Raw genomic sequence first — 20,606 nt, 5'->3', positions numbered from 1 at the left:
AGCTCCTCGTGGAACGGGTTTTGTAAAACATGTCAGGTTTCCCCCTACTGTCTAAAAAAAGATTTGCTACGTGTACTAGGCACGTAATGAAAAACCTTGACACGTCCTTTTCAGCACGTGGGAGAGGAGGAGAGAACAGAAGCTTGGGCCGTGAGCACCTTGGGCAGCCGGGGTCATGAATGCCCTATCAAGGAGGCTCCCACGTTTGTCGCGCCTCATTCCAGGGCTACAGCCTGAATGCTCACGGCTCCCTGCTGGCCCAGCAGGCAGCAGGGAGGGGCGGCGGCAGAGACCCCGCCTCCCCCAACACCCGGGAGATGGGCTCTCACCAGCCCAAGGGGGCAGGGCCTGCTCTCCAGGGCCGAGGGGCGGGGTCCCCTCGTCTGAGCCCAGCTTCCCCTTCAGAGAAGGGTCCAGGCACCTTGATTCCGGGCTGACTGCTGGAAAGCCGGCCGCGCCGCATGCCTAAGCCCCCGTCTCCGATCCGCCATTACCCGCGGGAATGTGAGTTTTTAAAATCTTTCATCTTTCTGATGGGTGCTGAACTTGAGGAAAAAGAGGGGAGACTCACCACCCCCGGTGAGCCCTCCCGTGTCCTGCGTTCAGACCTCTCTGCCGACACGTGCCGCGTTGAGGGCGCGGGGTCAGCTCGGGCCTCTGGGGACGTCACAGGACTTCTAATGGTTTGAGTGGCGCTCCGAGCCCCTGCTACGGGCAGCGTCCGGCCTCTGACTAGAAGTTCGAGCGGACCTGCCTGCTCGGGTCCTGGTCTGAGCAGCAATTTTTAACGTGCGGGGTACCTGGCCGAGGGGCCGACCAAGGAGGCCAGGTAGGGCCTCTGATCCCTCAGGGGGCTGTTTTTCGGGGCTTATCCGCTCCCGGGTGACCAGCGGGGCGCAGTCCCTATCTCAGCACCAAAATACCCACGTCTCGGGAAAACCCTCGCTCCTGAGCAACCTGGGCGGGTCGTCGCCCCCCCGCGGCCCCCCCATCGCTGTCCGCGGTCCCCCCCCGAGCCACTTTCCTTTGGGGCTCGCTCTCAGCACCAACCATCTCCCTCGGGGGCACCACACCACAGCTTGCAGACATGTGACCTTCACTCACACACACGTGGCGAGGAGACACAGATCTGAGTCCAGTCCCCCAAAGGGTCCCACGTGGGGAGCCGGGCCCCAGGCACCCCCCCTGCTCCCGCCCACCCAGGTGGGTGTCAGAGGGAGGGGCTGGCAGGCCCGAGAGGCTGCGCTGCTCGCTGGGCAGGATCCAGGGAGGGGCTAGAGAAGTGGGCGGGGGTGAGAGGCACAAGCAGACGGGAGCCAGGAGCCAGGCTGGCCATTCCCTCAGCTGTATGGGGGTGGGGGCAGCTAATCTCACACGGTCGCGGAGACGGGGAGGGGCCCTCAGCTGGGGGCGCGAGGCCGTGGGTCTGGAATACCTGCCATTTGGGGGGGTGCGGGGAGGGGCCCATCGGGATGGACCCTGGTGGGAGAACCCTCGGCGAGGCCGGGAACTTCCCAAAGGGCCGCCCTCCAGGAGGCTCCAGGGGGTGGAGAGAGGAAGACCCCCACACACCGCCGCTGCCCCAGCGCCACCCCGAGCCAGCCACCCCTCGTCCCCAGCGGTTCCCGCTCTTTGTTCCCCGCCCCTCAGCATGGCTCAAAGGCCTCTAGGTCCTACACTTTGCCCGGGCGCTTGGTAGCAATGATCGCTCTGCTCCACATGGCCGTGTCCTCACTCGACACCAGGCTCTGGGCCCTGGTGTCCCGCAGGGCTCCGGGCTCCGGGCTCCCAGCCGAGGCCCAGGGTGGCCGGCGCCCCCCCTGCAGAAGGCCCCGCCGCTGGCAAGGGCTGGGCTGAGAGTCCACCACAGGGGGCCGCTGAGGGCGAGGGACTGGGAGTCTGACACAGCCCCACCCTCCGGGCGTGAGGGGGGCTCGGAGGTGTCGTATCGGCGGGCGCTTGAGCAAACGCCGAATAAACCGAGCACCAAGTGCCTGCTCAGCGCTGTGCCCTACGCTGCCCGGGGCCTTGTCGCGGAAGGCCACACAGCCACGCACCGATTTGTTGGTGAGAGAGACGTTCACTGAAGGTAGCCTGTGGGCTTGACACCGTGTTGTGGCCACGACACCGCGTGAGCCCCCCACCAGCCAGCTGAGCGAGCGGGGAGTCCTCTCACCGCGCGCCCGCATGGCCTCGGGCAAGGTGCTGCCATCGTCTGCTAGCGACTTCTCGTGTCCTTTCCACGATGGGGGAGGACGGACGGACACTCTTTCTATTTGAAATGCCCCTGAAAACTCGAGAGGAGCCCCGGCTAAGAGAGTGAGCCTCACCATCAGGAAACGTGTTTTCCAGTTGAACTCACGCTTTGAAAGGAAAAGATCTATACAGGCAGGACTACGTCAAAAGGTGTGCGCGCCTGAAATGCCTTAAACTAATGGAAAAGATAAACAATCCAGGGCTGTGTTTTCAGTAAATATGACATAAAGTTACTATCTTCAGTATGTAAAGCACACAGGGAAGTCAGAAAGAAAAACCATAATGACAACAAATACATATCGAGTGAATCGATGAATAACAAACAAACTCCATGGAAAACTGTCCAAAGAAATGCAATTACCATTCACAAGGAAGGAGAAAATGGGTAACAGTCAACCAACACTCAACAGCACCAGCAAGCAAAGAAATGGAAATGAGAACAATGACATCGCAGAGCTTCGCAGCCCCGCGGCGCGGCTCTCCACCGGCGCGTCCGTGCCCCGCGGGACCAGAATCCAGCATCGCGGTTCCACTCAGGGAGCACCTGCCTGGAAACGGGTCTGCCGGTTTCAAAGCACTTAAGAAACTGTCTTAGCCATCAGCCCAGGGAGTCACCTCCAGAATCTATCCTGTGGGAGTGCGTTACATTGCAGACAGAAACTTAGGGGAAACGCTGTTCATCGCTGCATGCCGGTAAGTAGGGAAAAGGTGGCAACGCCCTCGCATCTAACAGCGGAGGGAAGACGGAGGACGCCAAGTGTGACAAGTTCAAGGACGTTTGGAAAACGGGCATGGGACAATCTGGAAGGAAACAGACCAGATGTCGGGGGTGGCTGCCAGGACGAGGGCTTATTTCCTTCGGTGGACGCTAAGTTTTCAACAATCGGTGCGAGCGGCTCGCCATCAGAAGACAGACAGGCGTGCACGTGCGCATGCAGACGAGACGGACAGACGTGCGTGCCGCCACGCAAAGCCAGACGCTGGTGCACAGCTGCTCGCGTGGTGCTGGGCTGCGGGAACGGGGTGACGCACAGAGACACCGCGGGGCTCTCTACCTTTTCGCACAGGGCAAGCACAGTTCCGGCTTGGATTATGGCAACCTGCTCTTCGTTCCTCAAGTTCTACAACACAGAAACGGGCAAGGGCGTCTGACCGTGGGTCCCGCGGACCGTCGGTGCCGGGCCGCGGACGGGTCCTCCCTGCGCGCGGCCCCAGGGTCAGCCCCCGCCGCCTCAAGGGTCAGCCTTTAAAGCGGGGTCGTCCTATCTGACCTGAGGACCAGCTCTTGGGAAGGTCGCCGAGCGGCACCAAGCCGACCTCTCAGGAAGGTAAAAGCACCACTTTGTGATTTTGGAAATCTCAAGGGGTCCCATCTTCTTTCTGGGTGTTCTCTTTAATGCTTCCCCCGCATCACACACGGGCTACGAGGAGGACCTCCCTCAAGAACCCCCCTCGGCCAAAGGCGGACCCAGCCACCCCCACAGGGACATGGCCCTACAAAAGCCTTCCATTGTACTTAGCAGCTCTCTTAAAATGAGGGAAAAATGGGGGAAAAAAACAAACCCAAAACAAAACGAAAGCCACACAGAGCACACCCGAACCAAACGAGCACACAAAACCAGAAACCGGCCGCTCATAGTTACCCCGTTATCGCCAAGGATATCTAACTTCTTCATAAGTTCAGAAATATTCACATCCTGGAAGAGATTTCCAACGTTCATGTTTGAGTGAGCCGCAAGGACCTCCGCACCTCGTACAGGGCCACCGCCTCACTCCTCCCCGACGCCCGCGCCCTCTGTCCCCCTCTGTCCCCCTCAGTGTGAATGGCCAGCAGCAGGGCCTGCGCAGTGGGCCCGAGGCTTATCTGAGCAGGTCCTTCGGGGCGGGGGATAAGGGCGAGAAGCTGGCAGTGGCTGCTTTGGGGCTGAGCCTGCATCCCTGCCTTCTCAAAAGGCCATGGCCTCCTGTGGGCCGGAAGGACCGCCGCTGCACCCAGGTGCAGGGCAGACGCTCGCCTGCCGAAGCGCCCCTAGGTGGCAGGCGCTATGCTGAGCACTCCTCTAGGTTAACTGACCACCCGCTTCGTGGCGTGGGAGCTGCCGTCGGGGCTCCCAGATGAAGAGACCGAGGTCCAGATAGGTAACGGCAGAGCCGGGAAGCGGTCGAGCTGGGGTCGGCTGTCCAGGCCACACCCCAAGTCTCTGTTCTTTTATTGTGGGCACAGAGAGTGTCACAATTGGTCCCTCACTAAAATAATGAACTCTCAAAACATGGTGGAGGCGGTGGGGGGGGTCTCTCGTTTAACTGCATTCCATCCCTGGCACACAGGCACGCCCCCTTCGCGGCTGAGCCAGGCCTGAGCGGCCCGGCGGCCGGCAGCAGCGTAGCCACCCACCCCCTCCCCGGGGCACGCTACCTTCACTCCTTCCTGGTGACAGAACAGCTGGAGAGCGCTGCTGTTGTTCTCGGGGAAGGTGGTGATTTGGAGGTTAAATGCTGGCGACCTCCGCTCTCTCTCCTGGGGAAAAGATTTGGTTTAAAAACAGAACTTTATGGAATTATTCACCACTTGCCAGTTTTCCCCCGCGTTACTCGGCAGAACCCGCCAACTCCAAGTTGGCCGAGGTGGTACTAAGAGCTCACACTCAGAATACGGCATTCCTGTCTGTGGAACGGCGCGACGTCAGGTCTTGGCGCCCAGCTGGCCTGCTGTGGACACCTGCCTACCTCTCAGCCACGCAGCTGGGGAGAAACAGTTAGCGGAGGGCCAGAGGCGAGGTGGACGCCCAGGAAGTCACGCAGCACCCGCACATGTTCGGTAACAGCAAGCGCCAAAGGCCACCAGCTGCGGTGCGGTCCGGGCGCCCTGAGCCCCGGGCACGCTGTCGTCGGAGGCCATGCTCCCACGGCCCCCGAGGGCAGGCACAGCGGCTCTCCTTTCGTAGACAAAGAGGCGGAGGCCAGTGGCAGGGCCAGGACCCTGGCTTCGCGTATTTTAAAATATCGTCTGCTGGCTTTGTTCGCACTTCTTTTGATTTTTTATTTTTAATGGGACCACACGGACACCAAGGATCATGCCATCCAGGCCTCAGATGGACAGTTGAGGCTCAACGGCTAAGGAAGGAAAAGCAAGCGTTCTCCCAAGAGAGGTGCTTATTAGTCATCACGAAGGGCCATGTTCTCAGAAAGGTCAGGGGAAGCTCAATTACTTGCGGGAATAAAACACAACAGCCAGCAGCACTCCGGCCGCAAAGGCGCCTGCGCGGAGCTGCGCTGGCGCCCTGGGCCCAGGCAGGTCCGCGGACAGAGGAGAGGACAGCTGCTTTTCCGGTCTCAGGGTTACGGGGAGGCAGACAAGCAGGCTTCGGACACTCGGGCAGAGCCTGGCCACAGACCCGATGGGCTTCCTTAGGCACTGGGTGGGGGGAGGGGGGCAGGCAAGCGCTAGTTCTAGTTGCGGGGGTGGGGGGCAGGTCTGAGGCAGATGACCTTGGATAAGGCTAAAGGAGAGAGGAAGTCATTAATTTGATTCCATTCCCACGAAGCCCCAACCTGGCTAACTGGGCTTGAAACAGTTCACAGAGAAAACTTTATTTCCCTTCTTAGCCAAGAACAAAATTTGCAATGGCTCAGTCCCAGGGGCGCCTCTCTACATATTTAAAGGGGCCCCCCCCCATAGAAATGGTTGTAAGAGAACGCTCACATCCCATATGAAAGAAAGTTAGAAAATCAGTTTCTAATGGCTCTGAAGGATGGTGGAGGCACTTAGAAGAAACTTCTAGTAAACTGAGCAATGTTCATAGAATTCTCACTAGAAAGGCGAATGACAAAATCCTGTGAAAGCTTTTCTAATAGCGGCGGCCGTGCCAACAACCGCCTCGCCCGCTCGTGACTTCCGATTTTGGCCGCAGGGACGGACGCTCTGCCCTCACGCCAGTGAGAGGCAAGGGGCGCGCTAAGGGACGCTTGGTTCTGAGACAACCGGCTACAGTCCCCGCCAGCACGACATAGCAGACGACGGGAAGTTCTAGCGCAAACAGAATCTGAACTGAAGCCAGGAGGAGAAAACAAAATCAGAAACACCGTTCCTGAGACTTCTGCTCATGCGCAGGGACAGCAGAGAGCCCATCACTGCAGGTGCTGAGAGAAACAATCGCAAACTCGGGTGATGCTTAAGATGCCGGTGATTTTTAAATGGAAACAAACAAAAAAAGGATTATGAAGTCACAACATGGCTACGAGGCAATACAGCAACACATCCAAGGAAGGATTCCCGTCAGAAGCCGCGAAACCATCAACATCGTTACACGCGGTCCAGCTCTGTGTGTTGAGGAGTAACCGAAGAGTTAACACAGCCTCTATCCACGAACAACACTCGATCACCCTCGGGCCAAGGGCAGGTTTTGAGTTGTCATTTGAGTCACAGGTAACAACTTTCGAGTCCGATACTGCCGTGCCCCCGTCTGCATTCGCTGGAGGAAAGAGCTGAAGCAACGTGAGGAGTTTCCTTAACTGCCTGGGCCAATGTCTCCTTTTGCCGGGTTTACTTACCTGCATTTAGCTTGGCAAATAGAAAATGGGTCAAACTAGCGGTAAGCACATTACAGAGGTGGTTGCGAACCAGGCCAGAACCTGCCAGGTCAAAAGGTGAGGCTCACTGCATGCGAGGCCACGTTAAAAGGTGTCTGTCACTAACGACAACAGCACTTCGGTCCGGGTGTGCAGAACGCATACCAGGTGACTAGGCATGCAGGAAAGAAGTAGTTATGGAAATGAAACACAAATAAAAAAGGCAAAATATTGCAAAAACAAATTATTTTATTAAGTGCAAAACAAGCCGTAGGCAATAAATATATTAGCTCTGGTACATGTCCAAAGACTTCGATGAGCATTCTCTCAAGAACATTTAAGGCAGTGAAATTATTCTGAACATACAGATTTAAAAAGAAAAAAGAGGGAAAGAAAGAAACAACTATCACACACGTCCCCTTTACACATGCTTGGAAACATCTGGGAGCTTTACATGAATTTCAGTTTGGGCTCAAAGAGAATGTCTGCGCCGTTTGAGAGCTTACAACAGATAGAGTCTCTTACTTCGAGCTCTAGCACTCTGAACTCTAGCAGCTCGTTCTGGTCCTTGGCATCTTGCATTTCGTTCTTCAGCTGGTTCTCTTCCATTTCCAGTCTGTAAATCTAGAGCAAACACATCTGTGGTTTAACGGGCAGGAGAACCGCTGTCCCTCACCGGGGCCACAAGAGGCGTGTCCCTGACCATGGACCAGATGAGGAAAGGGCCCATCCCTGGGGAGGGCCTTCCTGCTGAGGAGCGGGGCGGGCACCGCGCACACGGGCCAGGCCCCATGTGTCCCACACACGCGTTTTCTGTGGCTCCCAGAATGCGGCGAGTGGGACCAAGGATGGAAAACCTCTCCCCATGCACAGGGCCATGCACATGGCAGGGTCCTGTCCTGTCCCAAGGCCCCAAGCGCTATGAGTGACACAGGGCGGTGGAGAGCCACAAGGCTGGGGCTGGGCGGCGCCCCTCCCCACAGCCTGGCCCGTCCCGCCCAGCTCTGGCCTCTAGGGCGCCCGACCGCCAGGCCCACCCCAGGACGGCCTCCGCCAGCCTGTGCAGAAAAGGCGAGTCTGCGGGGGCAGGGAGGCAACGGCGGTTGTCCGGGGTGGGGGTGGGAGGTGGGGCGGCGGGAGGGGCGGTCAGTGGGCCCGAGGACTCTTTATGGAGAGAGCGGAAAATTTCCTAAAACTGCACTGTGGTGATAGTCGTACAACTCGGTAAGTTTATGAAAAAAACCCCACTGAATTTTGTAGACAAGAAAAAAATTAAGCTAAAGTCTTGTCCCAAAGCGTTAGATCTATTCCAAGGAGATTTCAAACCAACTCCTGAGAGAGTTCTGGAAAGTCCCATGGCTGGAGGGGGAAGGACAGGCTCAGCTCTGCCAGCATCATGGCCTCCCGGCCAGGAACTGGGCAAGGCAGGCCTGAGGGCCGCCGTGAATCAGTGCCACAGGCCCCGCCCCGCGGGATGGGAAGGCCTTGGAAGCCCCCCGAGGACAGGCGGCCCTGACGATGTCTGCAGGGGCCCTGCACCCCCTGGGCCCTTCCCCGAGGACAGGGCCAGGACCCACAGCCAGGAGCCCCCAGGGACCGGGCTCTGATCCCAACAACCCCAGGGGCGCCGCCGGGGGAGGGGCGGGGAGACCCAGCGGTCAGAGGGGCCCCGGGGAGCCCGACCTCTCAGGTCAGGGCGCCGGTGCCACGTACCTTCTCCTGCAGCTCTTGGTTGGTTCTCAGGAGCAGCTGCTTCTCCTCGACCCACTTGGAATCCTAAGGAGAAGCACCCAGCATGTTCACATGCAGGAAGCAAACTGGCGGTAAATAACCACGTGACAGGGAGAAAGGCCGCTTGACAGGGAACTTTTTACACACACAGCTGCTTTGGGGGGCACCCCTGCTCCACGGCTCATGTCCCTGAAAGCCCAGGGACCTGGGTCGGCATCGGTGACAGAGAAACGGCGCCAAGCGACAGAGTCAGCCCCCCAGACCCCTCTCTCCTGGCAGCCTGCGGGCCGCACGCCGGGGGCTCCCCAGACCCGGGGGCCGCATGCTGGCGCGACAGTGACGCCTTCGCTCACCCCAGTCCCTCTGCCCGCGCCACCCTAACTGCGCCTCTCTGCCTGGTCAAGCCCGCAACGGGCAGCTCTGGGAGCCCGCGGCAGGAAGTCCACTCTGTCCCTGCGGCAGCCGCAGCGCCCAGCACACCGCCAGCGCTCAGGGAAGGCCGGGGGGTGGCGGGGAGCGCGGATGAACAAACCTCGAAGACCCTCCTTCCCCCTCCTCTCTGGCCCCGGGCTTCCCGGGCTTCGGCCTGCCTAGCAGGACACGCCCCACCCCGGGGGACAGGTCTGGGCCTGCCCTGCCTCTCCGCTGGATCCTGCTGTCACCAGGCGGAACCAAATGCAGAGAAGGCACGCGGGCGGGCGGTGGCTCTAATCTGAGGAGGGCAAGGGCCTGGGTTTCCATGGGACAGTCACAGCAAGGAGTCCCAAGGCAGGGCTCTGCCGAGACGGACAGCCAACATTCTCACAATTACATCTTGATCGTCAATGGCAGCTTTTCTTCAGATTCAAATCAAAAAAGATTTCGAGGACCACTTCCTTCTGGAATTGGGTCCTATTTTTATGCAAACAGAGAGTGAGCCAAGTTAGAATTTCCTGATTTGTTTTGGGTTTTTAAAGGTCCGCAACCAGGCTTGTTAGCTGGGATGTTCTCGCCTGGGTTCCGCTAGTGCCCTGTCCTCTAACGTCTCTGGAGCACGTGACATGGTCCAGGCCACAGAGCGTCCCCTCGGCACCGAGGCCCAGGGACACCACCAAGGGGACAGAAATGCAGAGAATCACCGAGCCCCCTGCTCACCTGTCCCTTCTCAACCAGTAACTTCTCCAAATCCTCGATTTTGGCCTGACACCTCAGCAGGTCGGCTTGCAGCTGCTCCCGGGTCTGGAAGAGAAAAGACCAGAACGTGAGTGGGTCACCTCGGCTCCTGGCTGAGCGCGGCAAGGCCCGCGCGGCGGCCCAGACCGTGGACGCGGGCCGTTTGAGGAGTGCAGGTTCAAATGCGGCCTACCCGGCTGCGTGCGGCTTCTGCCGCCCACGGACGCAAAAGCTTTACGAGTGGAAAAGCCTTGAGAAGCCTTCCAGTCTAAGCCCCTGGACTTTACAGACAAGGACAATTGAGCCTCGAGAAGAGCCAGTTCCTTCGAGGGCTGAGCGAGCCAGACGCCGGACACGTCAGGGCCTCAACCTGGCTTCCAGGCCCAGTTCACGGGCTGCTCCCCGGGCAGTCGCCAACACCGCCAAGCGCACTGCCGCACTCGCTCGTGCATTTCGTGGGCCCTTGATCACGCATGACAGGGGCCGAAAACTGAGTACGGGGTCGTAGCAGCAGTGGGGACTGCGACACACTGGAGGCACATGTCCCGTCCCGTCTCAGGGGAGCTGCCACTCAGCTGAAGCCGGGGGTGGCCAGAGGTTCTGAGCTTCCAAGAGAAGCCTAGACCCTGGATATCTATGTGAAGTCTCTTGTCTTTTAAATGTTGGCAACTAGGTACAGTTTTTAACACGCACTGCATGGTTCAGCTCACATCAAGCCCAGCCTCGCACCCCCTCCGACGTCCAGACTACAGGCTGAACTCCCCTGTGGCTCAGCAGCGCCACCCCCCGCCCCCACGGCTGCTGTGGAACCCAACCGGGACGCCCCGGGGTGCAGCCCGGCACGGGCTGTGCTCTCTGCAGCCCCCAGCTCTTGGGAGGTGGCGCAAGCAGCCCTGGCTGATGTGCCTCCTGAAGGCGGGGCGAGGGCCAGTGAGTGGAAGTTACTGGGAGGCAGAGCTCAGCCCAGCACAAGGGCAGATGTGGCCCGGACCCGGGTGGCCAGCGGGGACCCGAGGGCCTTGTGGGCCAGGAGCCTGACAGTCCCTCTCAAGGACCCTCAGAGATGCCGGTGGGGGCTTCTCAGCCTGGGAGGGAGGGGAGCCTGAAGTCTGCGAGGACTTCCCTACTGGGCCTTAAAATCGGAAGCTGCTTGGGCATGGACAGCACACGTGACCCGTGTAGGACAGTGGCCTCATTTCCTCTGGCAGCTCCTGCTGGCCCCTGAGGACGCCAAGGCAGCTCCGGCAGGTCTGCCAGACGCTGGGGCACTGCACAACGGAGAGTCTGTCACGTGTCCCCATCACTCCTCGGAACACCCCACCCCAGCTATGGGGCCACGTGGCAGGACCCCGGTGCCAGCGGGCAGGCCGGACACTCACCCGGGCCTCGCGTTCGGCATCCAACGTGCCCCCGACCTGCTCCTGCAGGAGGGCGTAGGCCCGCTGCAGCGCCTGGTACTCCCTGGTCAGCTGGCAGAACCTCAGCTCGGCCTCCTCTCTGCTGGTCGTCTAGGAAACAAGGAGGCGCGTGACTGGGCGTGGCTTCCAGCGCCAGGGCCCAGGCCCACGGCTGCTGCCAACGGCAAGTCCACACACCGGCACAGCCACAGGTGACCGGGGCGCCGAGTGAAGGGCGGCTGGGAGCGCACGCTGTCCCCTCCCAGCTGCTCACTGACCCCGGGGATCGCCCGAGTCATGTGCCCGGGAGACAGGGAGAGGCGCCCCAGCCACTTGTCGCCGCTGCCGCAGGCTGTGTGCCTTGCACGCTGCCACACAGTGCTTCCCCGACGGGGACTTCCCCAGGAAGGCGACCGCCCGAGGGCGCACGGCGCACATGCTGAAGGCCGGGAACACCATCTTCAGAGCGAGCGGGTTACATGCACCATGTGCACCCATGGGACACAGCCCCACGCGCTCGAGAGAGGATGACGTGGAAACAGGGTTTTGGTGTGAAAGGTGCCTGTCAAGGGCTGTCAGTGAAAAAAAGCAAATCAAAAAGCACGTGTCTGACGTGGTCACATTTTCCTAAAAAAACCTCAGCTGGGGGTGCGGGGGAAGAGAAGGAAGCCATGCGTCACACCCGGTGAATGAACCGGGTCACTTGGGCCTCGGCGGAGGGGCGGAGGCGGCTGCACGCTCCTCCTCACGCTCCGCTCGGCACATGTGTTCTCTGCTACGTGATGGGCTGGCTGTGTAAGGGGAGGGGCAACCACGCCGCTTCCGCCAGGCAGTGTGGTGTGTCTGTGTGTGCATGGGTGTATATTCATCTGTGCACATCCGTGTGTGCACCTGTGTGCACACTGGTGTGCTTGTGTGTGGTGCACGTGCACACATGTGTGCAGTGCTGGTGTCTGGGCACATCTATGTGGGTTGCACGTGTGCACGTGTGTGTGTGCATGTGGGCATGTATGTAGGGGAACGAGGGACAGGCCACCATGCAGCAATTTCCATCACGAATGGTGAGTCGCCCCGAGGCGCCCTCACGTCTCCTCTGCGCCGTCGGTGCTGGGCGAGGGAAGCCGCCCCACGCGCTGCTGGGACCCCAGGCTCCCCGTGGCCTCCCCGCTACCACACGCCACGGCACCGCAGGTCCTCCAGGGCTCCGGGCCCCCAGCGAGCAGCAGGGGCCAGCGGTGCCGCGGCCGCCCCGGGGCTGCGGGCCGCTCACGTCGTCCAGGTCCTCCTCGGGCGTGGCCGGGGCCCGGTCCGCCCTGTCGGTGTTGCAGGACGCCTCCGACAGCGTCTCCGAGTCCACAGACTCCTCGTCAAATCCAAAAAATGTCTCCACAACATGCTTCTGTAAAAGGCAAGTGCATGGCGTCAGGGACCAACTCAGAGTTGCCAGGTCCCCAAGTGACGCCGCCCCTCTGGGCCACGAGGACACCCCAGGGGGAGGCGGGGGGGGCTCATAGTGGGCGGGGTGGGAATGGAGGTGGCCGAGGGCAGGGGTGCGGGGAGGGCTGCAGCAGTGGGTGCTGGCTGGGCCCCGGCGCTGGGCTTCGGAGCCCATGACCTCGTGCAAGTCACTTAGCAGCTCTCGAAGGGACACGGAGCCCTCACCTCATGTGAGCCAGAGCGAGGCCACGCGAGCGCTGTGCCCGCGAGCTGGCGCTGGCAGTCAGTGGGCGGGGGGGCGGGGGGTGTCCAATTCTAGATGCCACACAAGGAAAAGTGAACGGGGCGGTGTCTGCAGACGGACCTGGGGCTATGACCAGCGGGCGAGCGTGGCCGGGCCCTCCCCAGGCCTGCACTAAAAGGGATTCTCCTTTAACGTTTCATTATAGGAGACTTGGAACATTCGCAAAATTAGAAGATGAGTGTAATGGCCCCTCCTATCCCCACCACTCAGAGTCACGGCAACTTTAATGCCAGGCGTTGCGTGACGACCTCAGTCTCCCTGCCAGCCCCTCCCACTCCTTCCCTCCTGTACGCGTGCGTTCATCCACGGCGGCGTGTGTCCGTTCACGCAGCCAACGCGGGCCGGGCACCTCCTAGGGGTCAGACACTGCGCTGAGGGGGGCCTGGGGGAGACAACACGGTCAGAGCCAGGCGCGTCCCTGCCACAGGGGGCAGGCGTCCCCTGGCGACTGCGGACACCAACGCACAATCTCCAGACCCTGTTAGGAACACAGGCTTTTTTTTCCCCAAAACAATCCCTGGGAAGAATTTTTATTTGTCTTTTACAATCAATGGATGCTTCTCACGACCATGAAGGAAGGACCGTAACAGAATCCGGAGCCAAGCCGCAGGCCCCCACCGATATGGCCAGGGCCTCCGCCCGGTCCTCAGCCAGGGGCGGGTCAGGGTGCACCCCACACGCGGAGGGCGCCGCCCACGTGGCCGGATTAAGCCGATGCGTATCTGCAACCTCACGCTCCAAAACGTAAGAAAGCTGTGTCTGGGCCCGCACCTCCCCAGGTGACTAAGGCGTAACTCAGACAGCAGTGACGGGGAGGAAGGGGGAGGGGACTCCTTTGTCGTCTGCACCGTCGGTGTCTGACGTGGCTTCGCTGGAGGAGGCCAGCCACCACGGGTCACTCAGCTCTCCTGGGCTGGGCGCCTGTCTTCCCGCTGCTGCGGCTTCCCCGTGTGCCCCACTGTTGTTTCTCAGTACGCGCGGGGCGGGCACCACCTCCCGAACTCCCGGCCCCCCAGGCCTCCCCCCACACCCGCTGCCGCCCCGCTCTCTAGTGTGTGCTCGTCACGGAGCTCCGCCCTTTGCGTGGCTCAGGCCAATGGCCTAGGTGCCCCTCGACACGCCATGCCTCATGCCTCACGCCTCCCTGGAAAAGTCCACCTCAGCCGAGGAGCCAACCCCTCCGCCCCCTCCGCCCGGGCCCAGCCACCGCCCTCTCTCATGGAACCCGCCGGAGCCACCTGCCAGCTCCTACCCATCCTTCAGCCTGGCCGCCCGCCGTGGCCGAGTGAAAGCCCACGAGCACGCCGCAGTCTCGTGCCGCGTGAGCCACCTCCACCCCTGCCCTGGCCTCCCCCTTCTCCCGTCCCGCACCCGGCGCTCTGGCCGCACGGCCGAGCATGCTCCCGAGCCTCCAGCGCCTGCCACGGGGCCTTTGCACTGCGTGGGCGCGCTCTTCCGGGACCCACGCGGCTCTCTCCCTCGAGTCTGCTGAAAGGCCACCCTCTCAAAACAGGCTTCGCCGACCACCTCGTCCCAGTCCTTCCAAGCCCGCCCCCACCCAGCCTGCCTAACTGCCTTTCCTCCCTAGCGTGCCTCACCCCCTGACACGGGCCTACTTTGCTTGCCTGTTTATTACCTGTCCTCCCCCTCTGGGAGGTAAAAGCCCCACAGGGACAGGGATCCTGCTCCCTGAGGGCTGGACGTGAGCTCTTCTGCTCCCCCTGTGGCCTGGGGCCTGGCGCATCAAGAAACACTGAGTGCCCAATGAGAATTCACCAGCGTGTCTCTGGTAACGGCCTCAAGGCCACTGACTTGCTTACCCACAGTTTCGGGTGTGCGCACGACGCCCTTGCCTCTGTCTGCGGCCGGCACCGCAGGGCAGCACCCCCGCTGTGCGCCTGGGGAGGGGGTCTCACGGGCGGGAATGCGAGGACCAAACGGGCCCGTGATTTCAAATGGTTTCTTCTCTCCAAGCGGAGGCTGGAAACGACCGCACATGCAACACCCTCCAGACGAGCCGTGCCGTCCACTTCAGGCACCAAGAGCTCTCCCAGCCGTCCCCCGGGAGCCGCAGCCGCAGCCGCCTCGCTGAGCCCCAGGCTCCGCCTTTCTCTGGGCCGCCGCTTATTTCCTATAAACGCTGCTAACCACCAGGACCCTGGGGGCGGATGGTGTCTGCAGCGAGCGTTTGCCGCTGGGCCGATGGCCTGGGCGGTGACGCGGGGAGGGCCCTGCCTGGCACAACCACGGAGCCCCAGGAGCCATCAAGCTGCACACTCTCCGAAGGACCGGGACAGGACGCCACGCCGTGACCTGCTGGGGCCAGGACCCGGCGTGCCACCGCCCGGACAGGCCCGACTGTCGAAGCCTGGGGCCCACTGGCGAGATGCTTGACCGTGGAGCCCTGATGCAGGGCCGCAGCTGCCCGTGTGCCCCAAGAGCAGACCTGCCCGTCCCTGGGCCACGCAGGGGCCCTCAAGGTATGGCAGGGTCCCAGAGACCGAGGCCCTGAGGCAGCGGCTGCCCGGAGGGAGGGGGAGCAGCTCTGGGGGCGGAGACCACACCCGGAAGGGCTTTCCAATTAGAGACCTACGGCCACCAAGGTGTGAGCCCACACGTGCACAGCGCACGCGGTTTCCACAGAAGCCAGGAGCGACGGTGACCCGCCCCACCACGCCGAGTACAACAGGCGGACTGGATCAGCCTGTTTCCTCCAAGGACAGCTTTTTATAAGCAACTGTATTATATGGGGAGCAAAACACACTACATGACCGTCACCTTTGTTAATTAAAAAAAACAAGACAGGAAAGGGCATCGTAATGCTCAAAGTGAAAAGCCAGGGCCGTCTTTTTTGAAGACACGGCAGCTCCTGCCTCACACTGCATTTTCAAAGTCTGTGTGCAGTCACACCGCCGGCCTCCAAGGACGGAGACGAGAGTCACCCAGAAACGCCGCTGCCCCTCGGCCCCTCCCGACGAGCCTTAAGAAGAGTCGAGCACGAGAGACGCTGCTGTGTTTTCCAGTCTCCGTCCCTCTCAGATCCCCAGGCAGTTCCTAAGAAAACACACTTCAGGGCGTGAAGTTCCACCTGTGCCCATCCCTCTGCCTGATGGGGGCTCAGTCCTCAGGCTGCCGTGCACGTTCTTTGCCACCAAAGTCTTGCCTTGGTGGCTCCTTTTACAAAACAATCCAAAATCTTTAAATGCAGTTGGGGAAAAAAGTGATTGAAAAGTACGTGAAGGACTCCAGGCAATGACACTCTGAATACACAGACGTGCTCGTTCTCAGCAGATCCGAACGGGACTGAGAGGAAAAGAGGGGACCCCCCAAAATGACGACCCTCAGCCTCCTCTCTGAGGCGCCCCACGCCCGTCCCGGAGGGGCTGCCAGGCGCAGGGCCAGCCGCTTACCTTCGTGCCGGTAGGTCAGCTCCTGGCAGCCCGAGAAGTACAGGCAGACCAGCGCGCACAGGCAGAGGAAGAAGGAGAAGTACAGCACGAACAGCACGTACTCCATGGCGGCCGCCTGTGTCTCGGGGCCGGGGGCTGGGAGCCGGGAGCCGCCGCCGGCAGGCCCCTCCGCGCCCTAGGAGAGGGTGCCCGGAGTCTGCTCCTCTCCTCTGCCTCGCAGCCGGCCTGCCCCCGAGTCCTGAGGGTGGGGACGCCGGCTCTGGGGCAGAGCAGGGGCTGAGGGGCCTGTTTCTAGGGCCCGGGCTGGGCACGCAAGTCACACGGGACAGCTTCTGCGCCGGTCTATTCTCTGAGGGCTCTCCTCCCGCACACCAGGCTCCCCGGGGCCCCCGTTGCCAAGGTCATCCCACAGGCCCGGGCCCCCGGGCGATCACAGGGGACCTGGCCCAGCACTAGCAACGGTGACGCAGAGTGAGTCTCCTCCAGGACCCGCCAAAGCCCAGGAGGCAGCGCCCGCCTTGCGCGCCTGGGAAGTGTGCCCCCGGCCCCAACCACCCCCGCCAGCCTTCCCCATTCGCCCCAGGCCATCCACGGGAAGCTGCGCCTGCAGCAGATTCGGCCCCGCCCGCGGGGGCGCCCGCAAGAGTCTCGGAGCAGCTTCTCTGGGCACAACATGAAAAGCACAAGCCCTCACACTGGGGGGAAAATGGGCAGGTTTTTACTGTAAAAAAGTGAAACTTTTATACTTTGAAATACAGTCAAGCAACGTTAAAAGGCAAAGGCAATTCACCAAGGGAAAAAATATATGCAGCCCAGTTCATGTATACATTTCAGCTTTGATACTGCTTGACACCTTGTTCCTTTTAAAGTACTCACGACATGCGCTGCGTGACCCTATGATGCTATGTGTGCAATTGGCGCTAAGCCTGTCGGTCACACTTCCAAAGGGGGACACCCAGATGGAGCAGGGATGGGCCTGTGACCAAGGAGAGCCAAGGGGCTCAGCCTGGGACTTCTGCGGGAGCCGCTGAGGAGAGATGCCATTCTGCCACAGAGGTTGCCAGGCAGCTACAGTGTCAGCTGCTACAGGTGTGCGGGCCGCCACGTGGGAGAGCCTGCCTGAGAAACAGGCCCGCCCAGATGAAAGCAGAGCTAACAAAGAGAGGCAGGCTCCTGGCAGTATCACGTGAACGTCTGGATCCAGCCATGCCTGAAGCTGGCCCCTCTAGACTTCCCAGTTATATAAATCATTTTCTTTGCTTAAGGGACTGAGTTTTTGACCCTAGCAAGAAAAAGAAACTTGGCTCATGGGGGAGGGAAAGATAATCTTAGAATCAAGCCATGCGCAAACTGTTGCGTTCTGAGACAATCTAAAGGTGGATTTCTCTCCAAGCTACCCTGCACTGGGACCCTCAAGCAAAACCAAGGGCAGCTTTGCCTGGTGAGTGTTACCAGCTGCAACCGCTGCCTGAGCTGCCAAAGAGTCCTGGCTTTGCAGGAAGCAGGAGACATGTCCAGTGGGATGGCACCGGGATCTACTTAAACCCCCCCAACAATGTTTCTGCCAGAAGCCTCTCAGGGGTGGGGACCCCTCTCTGTGCCCTGTCACCTGACATTCTGCCACGCCTGAGGCAGGCACTCCACAGACGATGGCCAGCGTGACAGGGGGAAGGGACGGGCTGAGAGCCACGCTGCCTTGGCCGTCCTTCACTGCTGAGCCTGCCGTGGGCGTGAGCGGCCACAGCCCTAGGCCAGTTCAGACAGGCCCGCACCTGGCCCAGGGGACCGGACTGGAGACCTCTGCATAAAGCACCTCTGCGAGTGCGGGGCCCCAACGCTGCTCCCCGGGCTGCCTGGCAGACCACGTGGCCCCAGTCCCAGCTCCCCTACAGCCCTGTGACCCCTCACAAGCAGCAGCATCCTGAGTCCTCTCCGAACTGAGCCCCGGAGGGAGCCAAGCAGGCTGACACTATGGCGCTGCACCTCCTGCCAGCACAGAGGAGTGGGGGCTGCGGAGGCCCCGAGGAGGCGCCTAACCCTGCGGAAAGGCAAAGACCTGGGGCTGGCGGAGCGGGGCTCCGAACCCAGGAGGCAGCAAGCAGAGCAGGTGCAGGGCGAGGGCCCAGGCAGGAGCCTGCAGGTAAGGCAGCTGACAAGCCCCAGGGGCTGAAGCCAGTGTGAAGGGAGGGGAGAGAAGCCACAGGTGAGTGGGCCGGTCCTGGTAGGCCTTGAGGGTGAAACTCCATCTCGTCGGGGTTTTAGGAAAAAGGCAGCAGCGCCAGACTTGTGCCTCAGAAAGACATCCTGGCAGCGCTGATGGGGAGGGGAAATGCCGCGGCAGGCGGGGTCCAGGGAGCTGCTGCAATGGACAGGCACAGCCTGTAGGGGGCGCTAGAGACAGGTGAGCAGACAGAGGCTGGGGGAGGGGGTGCTGGAATCAGGGAGCCTCGGCCTCTCCCCACCCCACTGGGCCTGGGGTCCCTCCTGGCACCCGACAGGAGGCCCAGTGTCTGCAGAGCAGCCTCCCAACCACTCTTCTTTGGAGACTGGGCCCCCCAGGCTCACACCCGGTGTGGTGGCTTCCGGGCCGTGTGACTCTGCCGCCTGGAAGCACCAGAAAACTTGTCTGCTCTGGTCTTCAGGTGCAGCCTGGAGGCCCGGCTGGAGTGGGCGTCCTGGTCAGGCTCTGCAGCCCCCGCAAGGCGCCCTCATTTTCAGGAGCTTGGTCCCTACTGAGCTACAGCCCTCCGCCACCAGGTGGCCCCTTCAGCGGCCAGCAACACACAACCTGCTGCCCGCCCCACGGCAGCACTGCTTGGCGTCAGACCCAGGTGCCAGACCTTCCGCCGAACAAGCCTCCGCCCTCACTAGGGTCCCCCTCCTGCGGCCCCTCAGCGGGGGCTGACCAACAGGTTCCCTGGGCAGAGACGGCCAATGCCAGTCTTGTCCCCAAAGCCCAGAAAGACCGGATCAGCAGCCTCAGGGCGCGAAGGGTCCCCCAGAAGACAAGGACTGGCACCCCACTCTGCCCTAACCGCACCATCAGCAAACAGGGATGAGGATGTGGAAGCGGGGGAGCCGCTTCGGGGAGCTGTGGGCTCGGGGAGCTTTGCAGTATCTTTTCAGGGACAGGCTATCAAACTTCTAGAAAATTCTGGAAATATCAACACATCCACCAGGATACTCTGTTAGGCATAGACCCAGGCAAAGTGGTCAAGCGCATGGATGCATCAGGGGCAGGGAGGAGCTAAGGGGCATTTAAAGGGAGAAGGAAAGCAGAGAGACCCTGCGGCCAGGGGGGAGGGAAGGGAAGCCGCCGGGCCTGGAGGTGGCTACGGGGACTGACCGCCCACGCCGGCCCCTGGCAGGCCCACGTTCCCGGCTCACCCTGCACCGGCAACGCAGGGCCGGAGCGTGGCAGGGACAACTGGTCTCCACCGAACCCTGAGAAAAACGGAGGGGGCTGGCGGGTCACAGACACTGTACCTGGGAAGGAGCCTGCACCTAACTGGCCTGCGAGGGGCATGGCCCATTTTAATTGGTGGCTGACCGTCCCACCCTCCTGGAACCGCCCAGCATCAGGCACGGCGTTGTCCCAGGGAAAGCCATTCTCCAGCTCGGTCACCCCCACATAGGGACACTGCCCCTGCGCAGGCAGCAGCCAGACACGAAAGGCAGGATGCAGCAGGGCACATACAAGCCCAGCAAATGGCAAGCCAGCCCCGGGCTTGTCCGGCCGTCTCCCGTGAACCTGCCGTGAACGTGTTCCGAGGTCAGGGAAGGGGACAGTCTTTCCTCACCCCAGGAGTGCTGGCGTCAGTTAGAGGACACGGCCGCAGCTTAGCTGTGGGCTCCCCGAACCCCACCGCCAACACACAGACAGAAGCTTCATGGGCTGTGGGACGCTACCGCACACCCAGTTAACGGACACCCTGAATTCCTTCCCAGCGTTGCTGTCTAATCATGTCCCCTGGCGGCCGGCGTTCACAGACACTACAGGCGGCTGTGAAAATGAAGCCGCCCTTCCATGAGGGAGACGGGGTGGGTCACGCCCTCCGATCCGCACGTGGGCTTCTGGGGATCTATCCCTAGGAACAATCCTGACAAGGCACCTGGCTTTCTGGTCCAAAGGAGCTCACTGTGGCAACATTTACAGGAGCAGAGAGTCCAACAAGAGGAGAGCGTGGTCACTTAACGAAACGCTCAGGGGATAAGGCAGCACAGGCCCAGAAGAGCGGCCCACGCAGCCTGCTCACAGCCGCGGGCAGCTGGGGCAGACGGCCGCAGGCACAGCAGGACGGCCGGCAAATCCCTGGCCCGTCTCCTCGGCGGGTTACGGAGCCGTGAAAA

General features: G+C 61.3%; 1 protein-coding gene across 1 annotated transcript in view; it reads right to left on the bottom strand.

Moving 5' to 3' along the window:
* JAKMIP1 (janus kinase and microtubule interacting protein 1) overlaps window positions 1–20,606 on the bottom strand; it is an 83,569-nt gene that overhangs the window by 10,205 nt on the left and 52,758 nt on the right. Inside the window, exons 9-16 of the mRNA XM_054582226.1 lie at window positions 12,376–12,504; window positions 11,088–11,216; window positions 9,691–9,774; window positions 8,539–8,601; window positions 7,351–7,449; window positions 4,673–4,774; window positions 3,900–3,953; window positions 3,312–3,377 (exon numbers count right to left, since the gene is read on the bottom strand). Of these exons, the coding sequence (XP_054438201.1) occupies window positions 3,312–3,377; window positions 3,900–3,953; window positions 4,673–4,774; window positions 7,351–7,449; window positions 8,539–8,601; window positions 9,691–9,774; window positions 11,088–11,216; window positions 12,376–12,504 (726 nt within the window). The remainder of the gene's footprint in view (window positions 1–3,311; window positions 3,378–3,899; window positions 3,954–4,672; window positions 4,775–7,350; window positions 7,450–8,538; window positions 8,602–9,690; window positions 9,775–11,087; window positions 11,217–12,375; window positions 12,505–20,606) is intronic.

This window comes from Pteronotus mesoamericanus, unplaced genomic scaffold (genome assembly GCF_021234165.1).
Source record: "Pteronotus mesoamericanus isolate MK-2021 breed Mesoamerican mustached bat unplaced genomic scaffold, CSHL_Meso_final contig_68, whole genome shotgun sequence".
Taxonomy (NCBI): Eukaryota; Metazoa; Chordata; class Mammalia; order Chiroptera; family Mormoopidae; genus Pteronotus; species Pteronotus mesoamericanus.
The sequence above is the reverse complement of the archived record's forward strand: the minus strand, read 5'-3'. Positions and strand labels throughout refer to the sequence as shown.